At 38.5% G+C, this 24,279-nt stretch overlaps 6 protein-coding genes across 19 annotated transcripts in view; 1 reads left to right on the top strand and 5 right to left on the bottom strand.

The window, feature by feature from the left end:
- Positions 1 to 2,640, bottom strand: part of Rhogap19d (Rho GTPase activating protein at 19D) — a 28,044-nt gene extending 25,404 nt beyond the window's left edge. For 3 of the 6 annotated variants that reach the window (XM_070674385.1, XM_070674387.1, XM_070674386.1), the window contains exon 1: positions 2,063 to 2,640. The gene's annotated coding sequence lies outside the window, so the exon portion shown is untranslated. The remainder of the gene's footprint in view (positions 1 to 2,062) is intronic. The other 3 variants (XM_070674391.1, XM_070674390.1, XM_070674389.1) reach the window with 2 other exon arrangements.
- A 395-nt stretch (positions 2,641 to 3,035) lies between these two features.
- Positions 3,036 to 6,621, bottom strand: LOC139113337 (protein scarlet-like). The gene is made up of 14 exons (XM_070674426.1): positions 6,333 to 6,621; positions 6,218 to 6,266; positions 6,081 to 6,130; positions 5,848 to 5,987; positions 5,604 to 5,774; positions 5,307 to 5,545; positions 4,951 to 5,146; positions 4,852 to 4,883; positions 4,638 to 4,743; positions 4,314 to 4,541; positions 4,098 to 4,233; positions 3,921 to 4,026; positions 3,350 to 3,450; positions 3,036 to 3,286 (listed from the first exon to the last, which is right to left on the bottom strand). The coding sequence occupies exons 1-14, from the start codon at positions 6,403 to 6,405 to the stop codon at positions 3,117 to 3,119; spliced, it is 1,797 nt and encodes a 598-aa protein (XP_070530527.1). The 5' UTR covers positions 6,406 to 6,621; the 3' UTR covers positions 3,036 to 3,116.
- A 1,261-nt stretch (positions 6,622 to 7,882) lies between these two features.
- On the bottom strand, positions 7,883 to 11,236 carry LOC139113324 (protein white-like). The gene is made up of 10 exons (XM_070674403.1): positions 11,095 to 11,236; positions 10,623 to 10,854; positions 10,216 to 10,526; positions 9,938 to 10,136; positions 9,724 to 9,862; positions 9,329 to 9,665; positions 9,003 to 9,134; positions 8,650 to 8,878; positions 8,476 to 8,581; positions 7,883 to 8,397 (listed from the first exon to the last, which is right to left on the bottom strand). Exons 1-10 carry the CDS (start codon positions 11,188 to 11,190, stop codon positions 8,124 to 8,126), a joined length of 2,055 nt encoding a protein of 684 aa, XP_070530504.1. The 5' UTR covers positions 11,191 to 11,236; the 3' UTR covers positions 7,883 to 8,123.
- Positions 10,418 to 23,557, top strand: LOC139113322 (SID1 transmembrane family member 1). 2 transcript variants are annotated; one of them, XM_070674397.1, is made up of 10 exons: positions 10,418 to 10,509; positions 19,284 to 19,474; positions 19,548 to 19,843; positions 19,928 to 20,075; positions 20,140 to 20,223; positions 20,290 to 20,619; positions 20,706 to 21,255; positions 21,326 to 21,594; positions 21,657 to 21,866; positions 21,967 to 23,557. In XM_070674397.1, exons 2-10 carry the CDS (start codon positions 19,295 to 19,297, stop codon positions 22,252 to 22,254), a joined length of 2,355 nt encoding a protein of 784 aa, XP_070530498.1. In that variant the 5' UTR covers positions 10,418 to 10,509; positions 19,284 to 19,294; the 3' UTR covers positions 22,255 to 23,557. The 2 variants fall into 2 exon arrangements, with proteins under 2 accessions (XP_070530498.1, XP_070530499.1); XM_070674398.1 differs by lacking the exon at positions 10,418 to 10,509 and adding an exon at positions 18,663 to 19,031.
- Positions 11,354 to 18,037, bottom strand: Pi3k92e (phosphatidylinositol 3-kinase 92E). Its single transcript, XM_070674394.1, has 10 exons — positions 17,289 to 18,037; positions 16,667 to 17,125; positions 16,020 to 16,457; positions 15,495 to 15,925; positions 15,124 to 15,411; positions 14,768 to 15,046; positions 14,388 to 14,657; positions 13,987 to 14,301; positions 13,449 to 13,911; positions 11,354 to 13,367 (listed from the first exon to the last, which is right to left on the bottom strand). The coding sequence occupies exons 1-10, from the start codon at positions 17,451 to 17,453 to the stop codon at positions 13,236 to 13,238; spliced, it is 3,240 nt and encodes a 1,079-aa protein (XP_070530495.1). The 5' UTR covers positions 17,454 to 18,037; the 3' UTR covers positions 11,354 to 13,235.
- The window catches only part of Acc (acetyl-CoA carboxylase), a 13,907-nt gene continuing 11,872 nt past the window's right edge, over positions 22,245 to 24,279 (bottom strand). For all 8 annotated transcript variants that reach the window (XM_070674382.1, XM_070674383.1, XM_070674376.1 and 5 more), the window contains one exon: positions 22,245 to 24,236. In XM_070674382.1, coding sequence (XP_070530483.1) covers positions 23,622 to 24,236 — 615 coding nt within the window. In that variant the 3' untranslated portion in view covers positions 22,245 to 23,621. The remainder of the gene's footprint in view (positions 24,237 to 24,279) is intronic.

Raw genomic sequence — 24,279 nt, 5'->3', positions numbered from 1 at the left:
ACCGCATGTGGGACGCACGCAGGTGTAAACGAAGTTGAGCGTGTATATCCGTGCGCTTGAAACCGTATAAAGCGCACCATTTCGAAGGCGACCGTGCCGGTAATTACTTCGAAACGCGGTTGGCTCTCTTCGCAACGGGTGTTCGCGGTTTCTTGATTTTTATTTTTTATATTTCTTTTCTCCCTTTCACAGCGGCGTGAAGACCGGCGATCGAGTTCGTCGCGTGTAGCCACCACTTGAAGCCGTCGAAGTTGGTGCGCCGCAGCTGCGAATCGCGGGCCTTCTGTTTGCAAAAAGCGATCTGTCATTACCGAGTCTCGCGGGAACGGCCTCGTTTGCTCCACGCGATTTTCCACGCAGTTCAGCCGGATCGCGTGGAAAATCGCGTAGCGATCGAGTCGACCGGACGCAGACCGTACGTCGAATCGTCGCGAGCTTGTCATAGGTTTTGTACGAAGAAGCACACGCGTTTATTTCAATCGATACATTCGCAATCAAAAAAATGGAACGCTTCGCCGAGCCGAGCGAGCGAAATAGTGACATATAATTATGAAAATGGAGACCTCCGAAGTTGTTCACCGCGAGATAAAATATTGAATTTCTTGTAAGAACTTCTTGTAGAACTTGACCGCCTGAAAGGCGAATACCTTACGAGGCACGTCGTGAGGTTTTATAACCGATTGTATATCGGCGTATAAAATACGAAATATCTCGTAAGACATCGATTTCTTTCTGGTGGCCTGCCTCGATTCCTAGTTACGAAACAAAAATCAATTTATTTAAAAAAAAAAAAAAAATTTGAAAACTTTAAATCAAAGTCTCTAATCTCTAATTACCATTTTGCGAACCGTAGCACTTACATTTTTCTGCAATGGCCAATTCAATTCTTATCTATTTTTCGGCAAAAAGCAATTGCGACTGTTTCGTGCGTGATTATAAAATTGGGCAAGACGTTCTCCGCGCGATAACATGTCCTAAACAGCTTACGCTTTATCGCCGCAAACCACGCTGCAGCTTCCTATCTCGCTTTCGAGCTTCAAACGTACTCTAGCTCAGGCTACAGGAAAAAAAAAAGAAACAGGTCCAGTAATTGCATGATATCAGCGGGCTCGAGGAGCCGCGTCGAATTGATAAAATAATACTGATACACGAATCGGAAACGGGAAAACGCGGCGCCAGGAATCCTCGAAAGCGCAAGGTTATGAACCGGCGCGATTAATAGACACGCACGTGCCTTCGATGCGTTCTACGTGCGTGTATGTGCGTGCACGCGCGTGTGCACGCCACGCTGATCGTTTTCTCGTTTATTATTGCTGGGCGACATCCATCATCGCTTCGCATGAACCGTCCTCGTCGTCAGCCGTGCGATCTCGCCTTCCCGCAAACCGTGCCTGTGCCAAATGCGCCTTCTCCCGCCGTGTCCGTGTTTTTGCCGTTTCTTAGAAACGTCAACCGGGAAGTGAAAACCGCCGTGCGGACAATGTTAAGACACACGCGCGCAGCACACGGACGTTGCGCGCGGGTTTCTTACGCAAAACTGCCGGGGAAACCTCGCTGGATCTTTCCCGCGCGATTATCCGGTAACGACACCCCCTTTTTTTTTTCTCTCTTTTCTTTTTTACGACAACGCGGGACGTAAAACGGAACGTAAAAGTGTGACGCACGCGAGTTTAAACGCTCGGACGATTTACGGCCGCGATGCGAGATTGTTCCTCCTCGCGAGGAGCGTTCCGTCCTATCTCCCTTGAACTTACCGAGCGTTAACTAAGCAGTAACGGGAAAAATATCCAGGAGATAAGAGCCGCGCTCCTTGGAAAATCCCTGGGAACTTCGGGAGATCTCTCTCTATCTCTCACTTTTTCTCGCTCCGGCCGTATGTTGCGGCACGCAGGCTTCGCGTAAAACGAAGCGTAACGCGTCCCTCGGACGGAGGATCCGCGAGGGACGGCGAGTAAGGAGAGAGGTGAGGGAGGGAGGGAGGGAGGGGACGAGATGAAAGGGGAGGGCCCCGAAGTCGAGGGGAAAATCGAGCGGGGCCGTCTCTCTTGCGTGCCGAACTTACCTCACGCAGGGTATATCGCGCGCTGTTCGCAATTGTTGTTCGCAGCGCCTCCGCTGGCCGACGAAGACGCGGGCTGCCTCTTCTCATCCGCGTCCAACGACCGACGATGTAACGCGCGGTCGGAGCACTTGACGGCGACGCTCAACGGCGCGTCGGCGACGTGCCGCCGTTCCGGGATGCATTGTGCGGCTCTCGCGCTCTTCCTGCTTCGTCCTCTCTCTCTTCTTCTCGTTCTTTTTCTCTTCTTTTCTCTCTCTCTCTCTCTCTCTCGCACCTTGCGCTAGTCCGTCCAAGCACTGATACTCCGGGGAGAAAGGGGGGGCGACTCCAGGGAGGAGGGGGCCCTCAATTCTGTGACACTAGGGAGACGCACATGACGCAGCTACCGCGGCTCTCCGGTCGCGTTACTCCACGGGGAGGCCTTCGAAAACGCGGTATCCTTTTTCCAAAGGCGCGGCCACGTCGCCCGCGAGGAATACTGCTCGCGCTGCGAGACGCGGAAGATCTCTTTGCACTTAACGACTTCTTCAACGAACGGCGACCGTCGCCGCTAGTAACATGGTCGGACTGGAACGAACGGCACCGAGACTGCGAATGCACCAACGATTCCCCTCCGGCGCGAATGTCTGCTTGTCATCAGATGGCGCCGCTGCGGCGCTTCCTCCTTTCTCCGCGCAAGTCGGAAAATGACTTGACGTGTCATCTGTCGGCGATCAGTCGAATAGATCGCACGTTAACTCTTTCGATTGAAAAAACAGAGCTCTGTTACTCTTTGAATTTCCAACGATTTCAACACTGACACGATCGGCGTTACGAGCCTCTTCAAGCCAAGTATATATCAGTTTAGTCTAATTTATTTAACCAACCATCTAAATTAACGTATTCCAATTTGCATGGTAACGAATTCTTTCTTTTAAGATACAGAGCAATAATTGTCGCAGGTAATAAAGCATCAGATTTCTAAAATGTCGAACATTTATTTCTATTATTCACATTTGATCGCAAACGCCGCTCGCGGAATACATAATTTGTTTTGGTGTTAAGATTCGCTTTTCTATCTCGCTCTGCATCGTTTCCACAGGAAGATGTACGCCAGCAGATGGAAGACGCCGTAAATAACGGCCATGAGAACGATGTCGGGCCAGAAGTTGCGCTCATCGAAGTCGTAGCGGTCCAGAACTTCGGTGCCCTCGGTGAGGCAGGGTAGCTCGGTCGTTTCGCAGGCTGTTTATAGGAAACGAGATCCGTTATGCAGCTCTCGGACGGATGACACTCGATGTAACTTACATATATTTTGCACGCCTCTCCACTGGATGATGGTGAGAGCCTCTGTGGAGTGCAGCAGCCAGGAGAAGTATCTCACCCATCGCACGTATGCAGGCAATGAGCTGCCAATCAGACGTCAACAAAGGAAATTGAAAAAAACTCGACGATTTAAAAGTATAATGAACACAGAAAAAAAAAATTCTTTTATTTTTTTTTTGCTATGCCGGAAACCTATATAACATGGAGATGGCATATGGGTTATAAAAGTTTATTTAATAATTATTAATTGTTTATAAGTTGCAACTTTTGAAAAATTCAGAAATGGAACTTGTAGCTCTTTTGCTAACATATGTGGAAATGAAAGATTAGTTTCGTCATGTATACCTAATGCAGTAGGGCTGATTTATCACGTTATGTAAGTATTACCACAATTTTTCTGTTATATGAATCCATGTTATATAAGAACTGCATTTATAGTGAGACTAGTTATTTATAAGGAAGGATGTTTATTAAGTATACCAATATATGTCTAGCAATTTTTAAATTTGGCAAAAAATTATATGGAGCGATATTAAAATATATTTAAAAATACCCTAGCTTAATAAAAGGACCCATGGTTATCATGAGAACGTAATCGAAGGGGACCAGATATGCCATTGCCAGCGGCACGCTCCGATAGACAGCCGAAAAGAAACACCCTGGAACGTGAGAAAGATAAACAGATGCGTAATCTGCTGTTGATATTTGAACAGAAACGAAAAACGCTTACCACAGGCTGTAGATACGTTCATCGTGAATATCACTACCAAGATAGTTAAGCCGAGAGCGTCCATCGCGGGACGCAAACCCGCCAGCAAATACATTATTACGGTGAACACCATCGGTTCCACCAACAGTCCAGGTACCTGAAAATCTCACGTTTTGACAAATCAAACACGTGACTCAGTGCCCGTATGCATAGGTCGATTTAAAAAATCAAACTCACTAGCGATATCATTCGTGCCAGGTAATAAATATGGACGGGATACATGCCCGCTTTGTACTCTCGAAGAAGAAGTGGCAATTCTTGCGGAATTAACGCCAGAGTGGCGTACATGGGGAAGAATGTGTTTTCGCACACGAGAAGATATATGACACCGTCAACAGCTTGAATGCCCAATTGATCGAAATCGACGGCACCTACGAAACACAAGCCGGCGGTCGTTGCGATAGTCTGCAACCCGATTCGTCATTCAGTTTCCAACAAGTTGTTTAATTATTTTAATTGAAAAAGTATCGAAATTTGGGAATGCTTTGCCAATCCACTCACCACTTTTTGCAGTAATCTGATTAATTGTACTGAAGGATCCCGCAGAACTTGTAGAAATCCACGATGGATCAGCCAATAAAGTCGTAACCAGCAGCTTGGTTCAACACTGCATTAAATAACATCAGTTAATTAAATCATCAAACTTCCTCTGATTTTTTTTCGATATTTAAATCGTTAACAAAATCATTTACATAGGAAACTGAAGATTACTTACAAGGTACGTGACTCGCGGATATTTTCTTTGGTCTGAAACCAAAAAGACGAATCTCGTTGCGATTAATTGTTAACATTTGTTTTTGTAATTTTTTCTTACGGATAACTGCGAACGAGTAGTATCAAGCTCCTGTTGCAATATAACGTCTATTTCGTTGCAGGCTTCACTTGTGAGAAACGCGTCGCAAATTTTCTGCGCGACTCTTCCGCTACCATCCGCGCCACTGGGTGCAATTGCTAAAGTTGCCACTAAGAAGTCGGCCGGATTATAATTACATGGACACTCATAGCCTTGGCTGTGGAATAAAACAGTGTTTTAAAGGGATTAATTCATACAAGAAAAGAACAATGCAAGCGATAATCATATAAAAATTAAACGGATAAAATAATTAAAAAAAAAGAAATAAAGATTGCATTACAATTCATCATCTGTTTCATCTTCGTAATGAAACATACCTGGCGAAAAATTGTATTGCTTGCGTACTGGTGCCGGCAAACGCCACTCTACCACCGGCTAAAAGAATTATACGATGGAAACTTTCGAAAATAGTGGAACTCGGTTGATGTATGGTGCACAAAACCGTGCGGTTCCTCAATGCGAAGGCTGTCATATGTGACACGAGAACACCAGCCGAATGTGCGTCTTGTCCCGTAGTCGGCTCGTCCAAGAACAATATTTCTGGATCCGTCAGTAGCTGGAAAAATTCAGAAATTTGCAAGAAGCATTCGTAAGGATAAATCGTGAGTACGCACTTCGGTAGCGAAAGCTAGCCTCTTTTTTTCTCCACCCGACAAAACCTTGCCGTCATCACCGCCGCCGATGCGAGTGTCGCGCCTCTCGATCAAGCCGACGTTTCTCAGCAAACGGTCAATCTTGAGACGAATGTTTGAGGTGTGCATTCTCCCGTCTAATTTCATTCTGGCCTAATAAAGATCGTTAAAAATACTTTACGTTTGCAATTTGCAGGACGCTGTAATGTGGAAAATATAATCTCACCATAAACCAGATATGTTCGAGCACTGTCATCGTTTCGATAAACATATCTTCCTGATGCATAAAGCCACTGTGGTGTCTCATGTATGATGAACTGGCTAAATCACCGTTGACACGAACATCACCATGCACCACGATACCAGCTGCAATTTAAGTAAAAGCTAAGGTTCGAATATCTCTTCTTAAAAGATTTAATTGAAAAATTATTAAACGATTTATATGAAAAATCTACCTACGTTCTGCGCGAAGTGCCAATGCTGTCATCAGCGAACTTTTTCCAGCACCACTATAAGGAAATAATAATAATAAAAAAGTTTTAATTACGAACAATACGCTAGTTAATTTAAGCAATATAATTAATTACGAAATTTACCTGCCACCTAAGATCGCGATGATTTCGCCGGGTCGTGCTACACCTCGAACTGGAAAAACGACAGGCATTTTATTATGTTGTTTTATTTCATATTATATGAAGATGTTTTAAATACCATTATTGATAAGCTGCTTGCTTACGATGCGTCGATCCACCGCGTAAACGGATAAGTTTTGCCAAGACAGCATCGTAGCTTTGTGATGAATTTTACGTTGTGGAGCATTAAACTTAATATTTACGTCATTCCAGATCTGATGAGAGAACACAGATAAATAAGAACGAGAATTTTTTTTTCGATATTTAATTTAAAAAACAATTTTTTTAAGTGTCTCTATTATTATAACACTTTTTAATACGATAACCGATTAGTGAACTTATTAGAAGATGTAATTAAAACTAAATTTCATTTTCAGATTGGTCTCTGCTCTTACGCAAGAAAAGATATGCAAAACATACTGCTGTTATCTTGCTGTTATCTAATGATGAAAATAGAATAGCTCGTTTATGGACAATGTAATTGCACGTTCACGTGTTTGCAGAATGATGAAACGTGTCGTGAAACGAAGATTGACACTAAAAGCACAACTCTCGTAGACGTCGCGTTAGCTTCTCGTCAGCGCGTGTAACTCTACCACCACTCGATACACCTGATGCACTTCGTCTACTCGCTTCCCTTCGCCTTTCTTTACAACTGAATATCATGCGTACACTCACGCAGTGCGTTATTGGGGAGACTTGTCTTAGTTTATCGATCGCAAAAAGCTCGTATACAAATGTAAATGCTTACATTTTGTCTTTTTTTTTTTAAACGTAAGATATTAAATATTAATTATTAGTAGCAGTACGTTATAAACTTTATTAAATCACTATTGATTTTTAATGTGCAAAATTATGACAAATGTTGCAGAAACATCGTAAGATTAAAGACAATACCTTGCAACGGCCAAACAATCCAGTAATCCAACGCTCATAAATCGATAATTCATTCTCAAGTGAGCGCGTGGACATCTACACGAGGCTTTCTCCGAAAGTACCCTCGGCTTCGTAGTAAACGCTCGTGACTCAGAAGACTCACGGTAATCGAAAACCGAAACCCTATATGTACATCAAGTGAAACAGACGAGCGGCCAGTTCAGACCGATCTTATTTCCCCATTGGAATTGTTGTACGTTGTTTTTTAACGATTTATATTACTAGTAATAATAATAGCATGCCTTTCTCGTCCCTGTATTTCATATCGTGTTGCTTGATTCCAGTGGAATAACAATCTCGGTACAATCTTTAATTCGCGAACCGATATCACGAGTAATATATCATCTAGATCTCGGTGTTCTATTTTTTTTTTATTTGCCACACATTCGAAGATCTCTCGAGATTGTTTCTCATATCTTTGATGTATGGTACATACGTGCGGTCGCACGGTATGTATGGCAACCGGTTTGAAATGATACCCAGATGCGAACGAAAGAATGGTCAGCTTCAATACAGGAAACGCCAACATGTAGGTGGTAACTGCAGCGTGTTGTTTCGTTGTCGAGGCGTACATTTTTCCAAGTTTCTATTACGTGGCGTTTTTGCGGTCACCGCGTTAACACTAGTATTCTCAACGATATTCATACAAGCAGAATTGTAAAAAAAAAAGTAATCAATTACGATTACAATTACTTATAATAGAAAAAAAACACGATTACCAAAGTGATCATTACTTATACAAATTATATTTATTATTGTCATATTTGTAAATCTTTAATTTTGCTCATTAGACGCATACATATATTATTATAGCATTTACACAAAAATTTTGTTAAAATTATTTATTAAAAATACACACAATGTTATATAAAGCAAATTGCTACTTTTTACTAATGTATTTGTCGTTCAAACAGGTGGAGAAACTGTGATAAGATTATTTGGAATGACGAGTTTTTGACAATAGCGCGAAAAATGCTAAAAACCGAAATGAAATGATAAGGGCGAATAAACAGACAATGTCCATCCAGAAATCGTCTTCTTTGAAATTGAAAGTTTGAAGAATTGTGTGTCCCGATTTCGGGCACGTCACGTTGCTCCGGGTGCACGCTATAGAATCGACTTCAGACCATTGATTGATCAAAAGTGCCTCATTGCCATAACGGAACCAGGATAAATACGAAAACCACACGAAGTAAGATGGCACGGACCTATATTATATGTAAAAAAAATGAATATTTTAATCAGCATTTTAATCATTATTATTTAAGACGCTTTAAAATACTCACGCTGTATTTAGGAAGAAGCCGCCAAAAAGCAAGAATGGTATTATGACTGGAGGGCCGACGGAGAGGGCCATGGATACGCCATTGCTAATACAAGATATTAAATAGCCTGAAAAAAAGTTTAGACTTATTAAAAAAAAAAGGGGTATGTATAGTATTATGTAAATTCTCAATTACCAAACGAAGTTGACACGTTGGCTACGAGAGCTACTACAGCGGTAGCAATAAAGAAATGCTTTACACCTGGATAAAGGCCGATCATGGGATAAACGATGGCGGTGAAAACTAACGGTATTGCTAAGAATATCGGCGCTTCCGCGAGAGTTTTACAGATGAAGTAGACATCAGTGCGATACATACCGTTTTTATGTTCGCGAAGAAAAATCGGCAACTCGGCACAGAATACCTACTCGCAGCAAAAACATGTTAGCTTTATTGAACGTTTTCTTATATTATTTCTAATAATTAATATTAAAACCGAAATTGCAAATATAGCGCGACTATTTATACATTACATCTTAAACTCTCACGTTAATGACTGCGAAGACATTCTGAAATGTCATATTGGTGAGGAATATGAATAAGGCACCGTTGATATTCATTACGCCATCCTGATCTATTTGCTGGCCGAAGTAAATAACGCCGATCAGTAACGAGACCATCTGTGATAATAAGTTTAATATTGCCTTTTTATAATTACTCGTTATTACATTTTTGCCAAATAAAATTATTCTCGCGAATGAGCAAAGTGTCAGAGAAATTAAAATTGAAAATTGTTTTACTCGTCAAGTAAATATTTTTACAATGTGTAGATCTGCATTTTAATTTTTATATATAAATTAAAGGGAGAACGTACTATGGTTTGCAAGAAGCGCACTTTAATAAGGATCGGTTCCTTGATCACAGACAGCCAGGATCGCCATAGAACCGCGCGAAATTGCTCGCACCAACTCGCTTTGTAAACCGACCGGCCAGACTTCTTGGAGTACTTTAATTGTTTGAGGGTATCCTCGAATTCACCGTGAACGGTATCGGCTTTCTGGGCGATGTTTGCACCGTACTCGCTTCTTTGGAAAGTATCGCACGTCGTTTCGATCGCGTGTCTACAAGTTAATTCGCGCCCTGGCACCACGGCTAACATTTGTACGAAAAAGTCAGCAGGATTGTAATTGCTGGGACAGGCGGCGCCGAGGCTACAAAACAAAATGCAAATTAAAAATGACTTAGAAATAACTATTTATGAAGACTTACGTTTTGAAGAAGGCACAAGCTTGCGCGGTTGTACCCATGAAAGCCACTCGGCCCTCGGCCATCAGTAGAATTTTATCAAATAAAGCAAACAACTCTGAAGACGGCTGATGTAAAGTTGCGACGATTGTTTTACCACGTGCTGTTGAATTGTTTCATTTAAATGCTGAATACAATTTTGCTCGTAAATTAAAATTCTTTATCGACTCAAACTTACCCGCCAATGTTTTTAATATAGAGACAACCTGATGAGCCATAAAGGAATCTAAGCCCGACGTCGGCTCGTCGCAGAACATCAATGGAGGGTCGGTCAGTACCTCAGAAGCGAAGGATAATCTCTTCATCTCACCGCCCGAGAGGCCCTTTACTCTCCCGGGTATTCCAATCACAGTGTTTCGGGATTTTGAAAGAGCGAGCTGCTTCCGAAAGAAATGCCATTAAATATGCTCGGGCATTACAGTAAGAATATTTACATAGTTGATATAATCAGACTACCTCATTAATGACCTCATTAACTCTTTTAATTCTTTGATTTCGAGGAATCTGCCGATCCATTCGGAGTGCCGCTTGGAACATCAAATGCTCCGTAACAGTTAGCGTACCAACAAATAGATCGTCTTGTTGAACATAAGCCATCCTCGAAGTGAGGACGCCCGAAGATATTCTCTGGCCGTTAGCAGCCATCAGACCAGACGCGGATAATCCACGTGGCGAACGAAACGTTAACGCGTTCAACAAAGTGGTCTTGCCTGCGCCTGACGCGCCCATGATCACAAGCAGCTCGCCAGGGTAAGCAACTCCACTAACTAAAATGATTTAATTCGTAATATAGAAATTAAAGCAGCGTGAAGCCCGCAAAACAACATTAAAGAAAAAGATTAAAACAATTTTTTTTATTTTACCATTTTTTAATATATGTTTCTGTACAACGGATTTTCTGGTTCTAAACATTAGCCGATCCCAAATTTTATCATTTTTCACGGCATAATATACATTTACGTCGCTCCACGTATACGTAATATTGTTGCCAAAGCTGTCGTTGTTGAAATCAGTTGCCGAAAGGTTCGAAATTGGTCTAAGATCAAAAGAGTTCTCCGAGTTTCTGGCATGCAATCCATCCCTTTCATCATCTTCCTACAATAATCATAAATTTAAATATCCATGTCCGAGTATGTTATCGATCAGAAAATCGAAGCCATAGATATGAATGTCAGCTTAAGAGAACTTTCAGAAACGTATACGAGAATAAAATGTGTACGTAAAATAAAATGAAAAATGTGTACAATGTGTTTAACTAAAAATTAATTTTATTACGGGTTACTACATCAAATTGTTCATCCGTATGTTACGTTGAAATCAATATCTTGTACTTACGAAGGAAACTGTATGATAAGTGATTCTTTGGGCTTTACTGACAGAAGATATCGAAGTCGTGGGTATCAACGGCTCCGTTTCCTCGGTAGCCGTCATTTTCTTATACGACTTCCACTACTCGTCTTTCCAACGCACCGACGGGTACACTGATTAATATAAGCTCTCTAATTTAATAATAAAATAGAATGCTTTTTCGTATTCCACAGTAATTCGCATAACGCCGATAATTTTTCAGAACTACTACAATTAAAGAGATTCAGACTTCGAAGTTGGTTTTATTTACAACAAACACTGAACAGTACAGAAGATTTATCCACGTTTTATATAAAATTATATGTGTTCTGACATTACTAATAAGAAAAAAAAAGGAAAAAAACTGATTGCGAGTGATTGCCCGAGATATATAACAGAAAATACGCTTGAAGAATGAGCCGGCTTCTTTTCCCCGGGATTGCGGATGCGTGTACACCTGCGTACAGTGAAAGAACGCACATACACGATATACACGCGCGTAGAGATTGGTGGAGAAACATGTATCCCTTCTCCATCAGTTCCCGTATATTGCATATTTACAGCACGCTACCGTCTGGCGGGGCCCACGCAATCCGTCTACAAATAAAATTGAAAGCGGCGCTAAGAAATACCTAAACTCAGGTAACTTCAAAATATACATACGTGTTATATCTATAATGTTATGTACTTATAAGATTTCAGTTTTGTCTCGTTAGTTTTTTTTTTTTCTTTTGACAATTCGAATATAATGCGTTAGTAAGAGGATGATGATATGGATATGCAGCATTGACGCAGTCTGCAACATTATTTATTTCCTTCTAGTGTATTAGAGATCATTATCTTATCTTACATTGTCAAGAACGCGCGTACGGTTGTGCGTTTTAGAGCCGTTTTAGAAAGCATAGCGGTCTATTACGTAGGACAGCGCTGAAGTATGAGTGGCCCTATTGGATTTAACTATCGCTTAATATGTGGATAATAGTAATAATAGTTATATTGCAGTATATTTATCAAAATATATATCTCTCGTATTGGTTTTTTTTTTAAATTATTTTCGCGTATATGTATTTCAAATACGATATTATGCGTGATAGTAATTAAGAAATTTTACTAGTCACCAGCATGAAGTGTATCGTTATTTTTCTATTAAATGAGATGTAGACTTTTGAACATAATCTAAGAAAAATACCTTCGATCGACGGAGCGCGTTTACATAAATTGGCAATTAATCGGCAGGTTTTTGCGCAGTTATATATAAGGAAAATACTATAATATTTCGATTAAAATCGTCTCAGGCTGATCATTTGGTCGCAACGCTTCAACTATTACAGGCAATTTCACAAAATAGATATTGCTTTCAAGTTATCACACTGTCATTGCCAATGATACAGAATAAATCATATCATCCATTATCTAAATCGTCAAATCCTGTCGCTTCTTTGAAAAGTTAAACAACGTTTGTGCGGCGCTGGTTTTTTTTTTTTCTATAATGTTCGTGACAAATACAGCAATTTATTGTTACAGATAATATTCCCAAACTTTTGGCATATCAAGATAAACAATTTTAAAATAATATCCAACTTAACAAAGTTTAATTGATTAATAAAATAAAAATAATCTTACGATTAACTTTAACAATTTAGAATCGATAGAATTTCAAGTCTTTTGAATTTTAATTAAGGAGAACTGGAAAAAAAAAACTTGTTCAATTGATATGTACCGTACGTCCATGATTAAGAAGAGTTCTATCATATTGAACGTAGGCACCGACTGCTTGTGCTGCACGAAGTAGAGCTCTAAAACTGTACGAATGTATCCGATACTCAAAAGATCATTTCTCTAAGTCACCTCTCGATAGTACGAGTTCATTGATACTAGCAGCAACGATCGTTTCACACAGTCTCAAGTACTGGTTGGGATCGTCGATTTTCTGACAATAATGTTTGTCGAAAGCGACAGCATTATCTTTTTTTTCTTTTTTTTTTTCAATCCTCCTCAGACAACGTGACGCGCTTGTCAAATGCGTGTCAACGTACATCTTAACATTACAATTTATAACGCGACGTAATGTTTGATGACGTTAATGACAGCACTTTTAGATCTCTCATGCTATTGGCGATTGTTGGCATTCATGTAACCTTATTATTTTTGGACATATTATGCGACGCCCAATTTAACGATGTTTTCCACGAGTTACAAAGGGCTTCGTCGAATTTACTCCTAAAGTGCTTTTGCGCCTCACTTTCAGACATTTCTAGGACCTGTAAGCACATTTAAAAGTATTAATTAAATATATCCATTTATATAATCTCAATTGTAATGTACACTGATGGCCAATTTACCAAGGTGTCTCTAAGATAATTCAGATCTTTTTCCGACGAGAGTTCAGGCAGTCCGGTAGATATCATCATGGCGAATAAAGATAATATTAGCCCACCATGCCGGCGTAGAACTAAAAAGGCTTGCTCGCAATGATTCTGAAATTTCTGAAACTCGGCAGCGTGCCCTTTTTTCGTTTGACCCTTATTTATGACGTGTACGAAATCGTTGGTCAGAACGAAAGGTACTCGTTCGCGTCTGAATCCAAATTTCTCTTTAAAGTGGCCCAAAATATGACCGAAATCGACGTGAAACAGTTGACCAGTCTTTTTAATCATTATATTGTCAGAATGTCTATCAGCTATCCCAAGAACGTATGTCGCTACGCAGTAACCCGCACAACTTAAAGTAAATTCCTCGATTGCTTTATTCAGTGACGTTTCTGTATGATTATAATCTTTTAGCCAAGCTAATAAGGAACCTCTCCTACAAATAAAAAGAAGTTTTAAGAACATCTCGTAATCTTACGTTAAATTACGTCATTTCATAATATGCTGTTACCTAAAGGCCGCCGTTGCCGAAAATGTGCCTTTTTCCTTTTGAATATTCGCGATTGTTTCCGCATTTAGCACCACTTCTATCATTCCGACTTTGTTCTCTGTAGATATGCAACCGTATGGATTCATACGTAAATCCAAACCCTCCTTTTTCCAAATTTTATCCATGATACGCAACATCTGGAGTGTTAACATATCTTGTCTCAAGTCGTCTCCGTGCTTGAGAATTAAGTAAACATCTTCGCCAAAGGGATCACTGTTTTCGAAAACCAGCCAGAGTGGACGCATTTTACTATCCATTACTCGGCATTTTTCAACTCTGAAAAAATAAAAATAAATGATAAAAAAAATTAAAAAAAAAATATATTGTTTAACACTTTAGTAAATGAGAAAAAAAAAACTTACTTGATGCGATTCCATCTAAAACTTGGGTCGAGAGGATTAAGAACGTCGGATATCGCTTCTTGACAATGCGTTTCCTGGATAATATCCTGAAAGCCTTGAAGAGCCGCCTTACGATCCTTTTTCTGTTTCACTTGTTGCGAGACACTTCTCAATTTATCTAAACATTTCATCTGCTTAAATAACGATAGCATATGCTGTTGACTTCCTCTGCAATATGCTTCCAATATAAGCCCAAAACGAACGGATACTGAGCCAACTTGCATTTCTGACCTAATGTATGTAAAAATAATTAGTAAATTAATTAAATAATAAGAAATAGTATGCGAGATAATTTGAGGTATCGAAACAATTATTAATATTGTGTATAAAATGCTACTGACCTGAGGTGCCAAAATAAGAAATGTCCTATTCTCTGATTATTGAGGGCTCGTTTTAAAAGAAACTCTGTCAAAGGACACGCCAAATAATTTTCATGTTTTAAAGCTTGACCTAGTTGCAACAAGTACAGACTGAGATCGTCATCGGTAACGTCTTTTAAACAGCGAACGGCAAAATTTCTGACATTTTGATCGGCATAAGCGTAGTCTAATAACTCCAATGCTTTTTCTACTGGCAGTTTTGGCCATTGCTGTATAAGCGCCGTAGCTTCTGCAACTTCTCTGTAAATGTTTATGAATTTTGATTAGTTTCGTCATTTTCAACAGCTGTATAAATGTTTAATAAATTAATTTCGTACCTGTGATCGTTCCATTCGACACATTGTAGTAGTTTTGCTAAAAGTGTTGGAATTTCACGAAGGCAATGATGCCTCAATGCCCACATTGTCTTTTTCTCTTGTTCGTGTAATTCGTGCAGCGGATCCCTGTCAGCTAGTAATCTCAACTGTTCTAATTGCTGACTAACATCGGACTCCTGATTTAGCTCATCTTTTCCCAGTCGCTCATTAGATTGTTCTCGCAATGATTCGGCATACTCCACCATTTTTTCCGGTGTAGGATAAAGGACGCATTGATCTTTTCCGTAACTACAAAATAGACAGGTATAATATAAACAACACATAATATACAAATCTATTAACGCTTTTTAATTTAAAAAATTAATAATTACTTTGGAAAAGTTAACATGAGAGCAGCTGCCCTATCTATGTGTGGATTGGAAACAACTGTTCCGAGAGGATGTAGCAAATCATCATTTTGTATATCCTCCGCGTACGTCCATGTGTACAACGTCATAGCACCAGTTTTTAATTGAGACTTAAAATCATATATCGTCGTATTCGCCCAACATAGAGGATTTATAAACAATTCTTGTTTCGAATCTCTAATCAATTTTCTGCTCTTTAAACCTTTCGCAGTTTTACTGATTTCGTATAATACAAAGCACAGCCGTGCCATTCGTGGTATATCTCTGACTTTAATGTCAAATTTCAGAGTTTCTCCCCAATCGCAACTACCATCGGCACTTACAATAATTTCTTTGGTTTTTTGACTTTCGCAGAGAGATTTTCCACCGTGAAAAAGGCCAGCTTGCAGTCCAATCTGTATATATAAAAGAAAAAAAAAATTATTTTAGATAAAAAATCTCAGGCAATCTTATTTCAAGAGAATAATTTTTTTTAACATTAAAACACACCTCTACAGTACGATGCGCGGCATCGCAGTTTAATCGAGAAATTTCATTTACAGTGAAAATAAAGGGTTCTTCGATTTTCCACGCCGAGATATGCTTGCCCTTTTTACGTAACGTTAACGTAGAGGACGATGGTTTCGTACGTTGCAACGTATCCACGTCCAGATTGTCGAAAGCATTATCTTGGTCCAAAGGCACGCTCTGTTTATTGAGCGTGACCAACGCAGGCATTATGTCTTTCGCTAGGCAATCCTGAATATAGCCAAATTGTATGAGTGGAATATCATCACCGATCAAATACTCCTCTTGTCCGCAAACTTTAAGCGTAAAGTCGCTCGCTTGTTCACCACGGATCTTCAGAGTATTTGCTCTTTTGTTCAGGATTGCCTCGAGCAGTTCAGGAGGCGTAGCGGTATGTGCCATTTGAAAGGTAAACGATGCCTGTAATAAACCAATTGCAATGAGAAAACTTGTTCGAATACTATTTTCAATCAGAGCTGTATAAGTAGTAACTTTAATAATCAATAATTAGATGATTACGATTGTAAGATACATTTAATTATTACGTAGTAATCGTAATCGTAATTGTAGTATAGTAGTACTTTTTTTATAACTCTATTTATAATTTACGTTCAATTAAAATAATTTACCTCCGAGTTCTCGAATTTAGTAACTAAAACGATATTTCCATCTTTCAAACGAGACTCAATATTTCTAGGTATAGCAGGCGTTGGCGCTATTCTCGAAGGGAATTGATAGTGCACTTTTTCCTCCCAGCATGTTTTTTGCCTACTTAACGCCACGTCGTTTCCTAACAGCCGCATCTTCCATCTAAAGTCATTGACTTCGGAATTTTTCAATGCGGCAAACTCATGCAGACCTTTACCGATCAGAACGCCAATTTGCGAGTCTAAGTTCCTATCACTTTTTATACCCTCGCGTTCTATAACTTTTAATATTGAACAGAAGGGCTTTATATCACAGAGACGCCTCGTTTCATCCCGTAATTCTTCTATCTCTGCATTCGAATTAATGCACGAAAAAACATATGACGGCGCGTCCTTCAGTGTTCCATGAAGAGGATATTTGCTAGCCTCATCCCACAGATCCTGTAAAGCATCCATCGAGTTATTATTTCCTGTTTTCGTACGTCTAAAGAACGATATGTAGTCATTCTCTTTTTACATCTACGCGTACATCCGAGTTGTTTTAAAAACGCACAGTCTGCCGATACAGCTAAAGGACCGGGGAAAAAATACTGTTCCTTCTTACCTCTTTGATCTGGTCTAAAGTAATATTGCGATTGATCTCAAACGGTATGACAACACCGTTTGGCATCAGGCACGTGAGTTCCACCACCGCGGGCTCGTGCGCGTCCCCGGGCCGCTCCGCCCAGAAGTTATATTTGTATGCGTTGGGTATGTTACCGTGCACCATGGTGAACAGCTGAAATTGTTACTCCGTATTGGCGCGAGGGCAACACGCACATACGGCGGGCGAGCACCACGTACGTCAGGAATCCCTCACATCACAGGGAGGGGAAACGGGGAAAACGGGAACGTTATCAGAAACGTTTCCGAAGTAGCTCGTGTCGCACGACGAACCCGCCGCACATTCTGCCCAGTTCCTTGTTTTCGTCTTCGATCTCGGGTGTCGTAACGTCCAGGCACTCGCTGGGCACGTTGCTGTTTACTTCGAATTACGACATACACCGTGAGGCACTAGTTCTCTCACTCTTTCTCTATCTCTCTTTTTCTCTCTCAGCACTTTATCTCTATCTCTTTCTTTCTTCACACAGAGGGGGTCCTAGCGCCGCGGGCGTCGCCTCGTATTTGCGACGTGGCAGAAAAAACGTGCTTCATCCTTCCGAACAGGACCCGATACCTCGTACGTTTAAGTGCCAAGACGCAAGTAATCATTATCGTCGTCTAGACGTAACAACAACGCACAGACTCCGCCATTATTTACAACTCGCATTCAACCAACGACGGACGATGATGACGATTACAGACTCGCAGCGACCGCTGGGTGACGTGTGAGGCGCCCTTAAGCGGCGCGTTGATCGACCGAAACTCGATCTCTGATAGCCTCGAAATGAATTCCCAAGTGCGCTGAAAATTTATGTAATTAATTTTTTTACAAGAAAAATCTTGAGCACAAAAATATTAATTTAGAACAAAAATTAACAATGTTAAAAATAAAGGCTGATTAAAGTTGAGTTTTACTACTGAAGAACTGCGGTCTTTTGATTTATTCATATTAATTGCTCGAAGTGACATTAACGGCTCATAATAAATTTTCTCGAAATTAAATTTTTTAATTAATAAATTTAGTCGACTTTTTTACCATTAAAATTTTTTTAGTTCCAAAAAAAATTGCTACGAGCCGCTACCAACTCGAGCAAGTAGTACGAATTAAAGATAAATCAGAAGACCGCAATTTTCAGTGGTAAAACTTAATTTTAACTAAACTAGATTAATTTTTTATTAAAAAAAAGGCATTTAACATAAAAAATGGATATTAAAAATAATTTAAATAAAAGTGTAAATAGTTAAAAAAAATATTTTGGATGAAAAGCTGGCATGTTACATTTTATATTTTTATTTTAAACGCACATATTACAAATAATTAGTATATTTTTTTTTACGACATAATGCTATTTTGCATATTTGTAGTATTTTAATTACAAAAGAGGGAAAGCTTTGGATCTTTCCTTATTCGTATTGCGCGTTGTACTATGGCTGATCACTTGTGTGTTAAATGTTTATTGCGTCATAGCGTATCACAATAGTTATGGTTGTACGAGATGACGCGATTGAAAAAACATTTTGGTACTGCATTTTTAAGAAGGCGAGAATTCATGAGTAAAAAAGTGAAATAGAATTATTTTAGTGTATTCAAAGTTATTTTCGGTGCTTGGCATTTTATCGGGATGAACAGTCGATGGACATAAATAAATAAAGTACGAATTCGTCTTTCTCAACATAACTTCACAAGTTATTAGGCTTTCATACAGTAAGTATTACTCATACAAGGAAACTTTTTCTCGTTTGATATAAATTGAAATAGGAAATGTCTTAAATATATCGATGTATGGTTATCTTGTTTATCTTGCCCATCCTTATTCTAATATTTTACATTTATCAGTTTCGTGATATCTTCCACTTTATCATTATTTTAGTATTATCATCAGTATCAGTGATGCTAATATTGCTAATATACTATCAGTTCACTAACTTTGTTCACTTTGTTTTCCTTTTCTTCTAGAAATTATAGAGATGCATCATACTGTGAAGTTAACCCTCTTATTACTGCTGCTCCATATTGCAAGGACTATAGCTTTTTCAGTATCATCTCCATCATTTTCTCCAATTGTCATTCAAGCTCAGTATGAAGAAAATTACCGAAAGGCCATAAATGCTTCAACTGAATATGTATTTTTGTATCCTACCAAAAATGTAAGTTCCAAAACTGTTTATTTAAAAGCCAGGTCTCTTCTATTATGTTGAATAAAATTATATATAATTGCAGGTATCTTTGGAAACTGCAAGAATCAAGATAGAAAGTAATGCAACTCACAGTTTACCATTGATAATAGTGGTACGTCAGACAACAAGTATTCTGTCATGGCAAATACCTCTGCTTGTCAATAGTGTAGACTTGGACACTGTGGCATATAGTAAAACTAGTCGTACTTTGTGCTCCACCAAGTATTATCGATATGCACAAAATGATGAGGAGTATATTATTGTCGGTATCTCCACAGCCAGTCATGATAACGTCTCGTTTGACATTAGTGTTGTAGAAGTTCAAGATTTTTATTTGAGGTACATGCTTGTTACACAGATACAAATTTGTTGCGAACCAAATTGTGGATACTTGTTCATATTAACGTTTTTAATTCTGTATAGGTCAGGAAATAAAATACAGGCACAAATTTCCCCATCTGAACCTGTGTATTTTGGCTACATTTTTTCGAAACATGAAAATTCGTCAGTTATTGTTAGCGTCGAGTCCGATAATGACATATGTATGACTGTATCTGTGCAGAATACATCGGTGAGTCGCAGTAAAATAATTTTTGATGGAATTAATACTTATAAATTTTTATTTTCTTTTTCAGTGTCCTGTATTTGATTTAGAACGAAATATTGAGTTTGCTGGACACTGGCAGACTGTGAGTAGAAGAGGAGGTATCACCGTACCGGTAAGTGATACTGTAAGTGTAGAGCGGAACTGTAAAGTAAATTAGTCACTACAATTACTATTTTAGAGGGAGGCTTATCCACTAGGATTTTTTGTTGTACTCGTTGTCAAAGGAGATGACAGCGATTGTAATGGATTGGCTGGTAGTAATCCTCTTCGTACCAAAAATGTTACATTAATTGTAACTCCTACTATTACTAAACGAGATTACGTTGTTGCATCAATATCAGCAGCAGCAATTGTATTAGGATTTTGTGTATCTTATATAACGGCTGTAATAGTACTCAATATCAGAGAGAGAAAAAAACTCGCGATGCAAGAAATGTTAGATGAACAGAGCCAAAATGATAACGAAAACGTAGCCGGTATAGCACCAAGTCCGTCGATGGTTGGAGAGGTAACTAATAAATAATTTGATCGTAAATATTGCTTGCGTAATTATGTATTTTGCAAAATATGTTTTTAACAATTGAAATGCTTTAGAACAGTGCAAAACAGTGGGATTCTTTGCAAGAAGATTCGTCTTTGGATGAGGATGACATAGATTTAATGGAAGATGCTCTCTCCGATAAAGACGTAATACGAACGAAAGTTATCCTGTCAGTTTGCGATCTCGCTCGCAAAGAACCGAGAATACTGCGACATAAATCTCGTTTATATTTATATTATCTGATAACTGTTGCGGTCTTCTATACCTTGCCGGTTGTGCAATTGGCGGTGACGTATCAACGCGTACTTCATACAACCGGAAACCAAGATATGTGTTATTATAATTTTTTATGTGCTCACCCGCTGTTACTGTTGTCCGATTTCAATCATGTGTTCTCTAATTTTGGATACGTTATGCTGGGTTTACTGTTCATTTTTTTAACTTACTCTCGAGAGCACAACGAGCCAGATATCGAGAAAACTAAATGCTATGGTATACCGCAACATTACGGCCTATTTTATGCAATGGGCACTGCATTGATCATGGAAGGTATATTGTCGGCGAGTTATCACGTATGCCCTAGCCGCAGTAATTTTCAATTTGGTATGTAGCATTAATTTGTAGCATTAATAAATATAATTCTTTTAATTTTATTAACATAATTAATTTCCAGACACCAGCTTTATGTATGTAATCGCAGTGCTGTGTATGATCAAGATTTACCAAAATCGCCATCCCGATATAAACGCAAGAGCACCTGTAACATTTGGAATGTTGGCTGTTATAATATTCGCAGGACTGATCGGAGTGCTAAATGGCTCCAGGATTTTTCTGATAATATTTTCTATTTTGCATTTATTAATATGCTTTTTTCTGACTATACAAATATATTACATGGGACGATGTAAATTCGATAGAAATGGTGTTAAAAGAGTAATACAGGTATGTAATTTCTTTAATATCATACATTATTGCAAAACATTTCCGCAATTAATATTTTGCAGAGGTTCAAGCATGAGGCACAATGCGGCATACGGCATTTACTTCGACCGCTTTATCCTGCAAGATTTATAATGCTCGTACTGGCGAATTTATGTAACGTCGGTCTCGCGATATTCGGAAATATGTATCAACAAGGCAACTTCGCTACATTTTTACTAGCAATATTAATGTCCAATTTAATTTTATACACGTTCTTTTACATAATGATGAAGGTATGTACAATCTTTTTCTTTTTTTTTTTGTAGTCACTTAAGATCACCAAACATGAGTTAATTTTTTTTATTTCTCTTAATACGAAAATTTTGCTTTCAGCTTTGCCATAGGGAAAGGATTCTTTTCACACCCGCGATCTATATTTTCTTATCCATGCTGTTTTGGGGAGCAGCCCTATACTTCTTCGTGAACAAAACTATTTCTTGGGCACTTACGCCGGCTCAATCCCGCCTTTATAATAAGCCTTGCGCGCTATTAAACTTCTTTGACTCTCATGACATCTGGCACTTTCTTTCGGCGCTAGCCATGTTTTTCTCGTTTATGGTATTACTTACTTTAGACGACGACTTAACAGATGTACACCGGAGTCAAATAGCTGTTTTTTAAAAATATTGTTTTATATAAGCTTCAAAATCATACGCAATTTTACAATTTTTTATGAGGTATGTACGTGATATACAGTTTGCTAAAGGTAATAGTAATTTTACGAAAGAGTTATATCAAATATACAGGGACATCCTGTATAAAAGCATAGGAAGTAGAGCGTGGTGTGCGTGTATATTTCTGATGCGTGATAGAAATCGTTTGATGAATATTGTCTGCACCAAAGAGTGAGTGATTAGACCGAATAAGTGTACAATTGCATGTGATCAGTTGTCTGTTAATGTGAAATAAATTTTAATTCCAGTGCTTTTTAATAGCACTTTTTATGAAGTGTGATAATATTAAAAAAAAATTTATTATTATGTTAAGAAAATGTTATCTTCCATAAAACATAGAGAGAAACAAGTAATTATACGCGTAAAATGTATACATCTTTGCACCTGTCGTAAAACAGCGTTATTTAAATACGGCAGTTGCGTGAGCAAATATTGTTCATCCACATTGAAGTCTCCTAACGTTTTCCTTTAAAAAATAAATATATACATTTTATATATTTATGTGCGTCGCATGCACGTGTATGTATATAATTATATACAGCATAATGCATATTTAATAACTCATGTTCTTTCAGATACATTATAAAATGTTTCGAATTAGCGTATCTTATTACTAACGGCCTTTTAATAAAAGACTTGTAAAATATTGAGAATTAAAAGATCTAATGGTACGTAGTAGATTTATTCTAATATAAATTTTCAGATTTCTAATTAGACAACATTTAATTTCGTGATAAAGAACGGTAAACTATTGGCAGTTTCATCTACAAAAAAATCGTATTTAGTATTAGAATTTCAGGAATTCGTAACTGAAGGAACATGTGATATTTTAGGTATAAATCTTTATATATTCCCATATACAATTGTGATCTATAAATTTATTATGAAACGAATGTGGCGTGCGCCTTTTTGTTTTTTCCTAAATATAAAACTTTGAATGTAGGTAACGCTTTGTACCAAAGAAATTACGAGAAAATTAGTTTAACTAATCTGACACTACTCTAGTATTTTTTTTAATAAACTTTAAAAAAATAAGTTTATTAAAATTTAAATCATCTGTATCCTGGCGCAAATTAATATCAAAGAAAGGATCGTGATCATGTCAAAATTTCAACTAAAGTTTGGAAAAAATCAAATCTTATGGAACACATTTAAAATTGCCTACTTAATTATTAACCCTTACCAGAACATATTTACCTTGATATGGATAATAATATATCTTTGATAATAAATTGTACTATTGATGCGTATTTAAATATTAATAAATTGGAATGGATACACAGCGTGGACCAGGTACGGTTACGTCAAATGCATTCAGGACGAACTGCTCGAATCTTTATGATGTTCCTGTCCAGTTGTCTCTAATTGTGACAAAGTTCTTTGCAGCTCCGCTCGTTCAGACGGTTGTAATCTATGTGCAATCTCCAATACCGCGTCCAATCTTATTTCAGGACAGATTTCCAAAGCCTCTTTGATACGTGTTACTACTGCGTCTCTTTTTACGCACATTATATTACGCGATACCACACTATTTTCAGTTTTACATTGTGCCTCTAACCAGCAAGTTGCAGCTTCATCTTGATCCCACAAATATGATTCTGTTGCTCCCTTGTCTTCGATAAACCAACGTCGAAGCATTGCTTCTACTTGTCTGACATCGAGACTGGGCTGTGTTAATAAGATCTCGTTCTTAATTTCTTCTTCAAAAAGTCTTCGTCGTAATCGCCAATAAAATAGTCCGCGCGCTTTTTTCCACGGTATTATTTCGTGAATTGTATTCTTTTCGAACATTCTCTCCGGCGTATCATGTAAATCAGCGAAATGGACGGCGACTTGACGGTACATTGGCTCCAAGATCTGCTCGCGTTTACGAATCTGCGCTTCAATATCAGTTCGTTCCTCTGCGGTATTTGCAGCCAACAATTTTTCCTAAAAACATGTACAAATTACGCGAACATGTCAGAAATGTGAT

Source organism: Cardiocondyla obscurior, linkage group LG02 (assembly GCF_019399895.1).
Source record: "Cardiocondyla obscurior isolate alpha-2009 linkage group LG02, Cobs3.1, whole genome shotgun sequence".
In the NCBI taxonomy this organism is placed as follows: domain Eukaryota; kingdom Metazoa; phylum Arthropoda; class Insecta; order Hymenoptera; family Formicidae; genus Cardiocondyla; species Cardiocondyla obscurior.
Note: the sequence above shows the minus strand (reverse complement) of the source record. Positions and strands in the feature narration are given on the sequence as shown.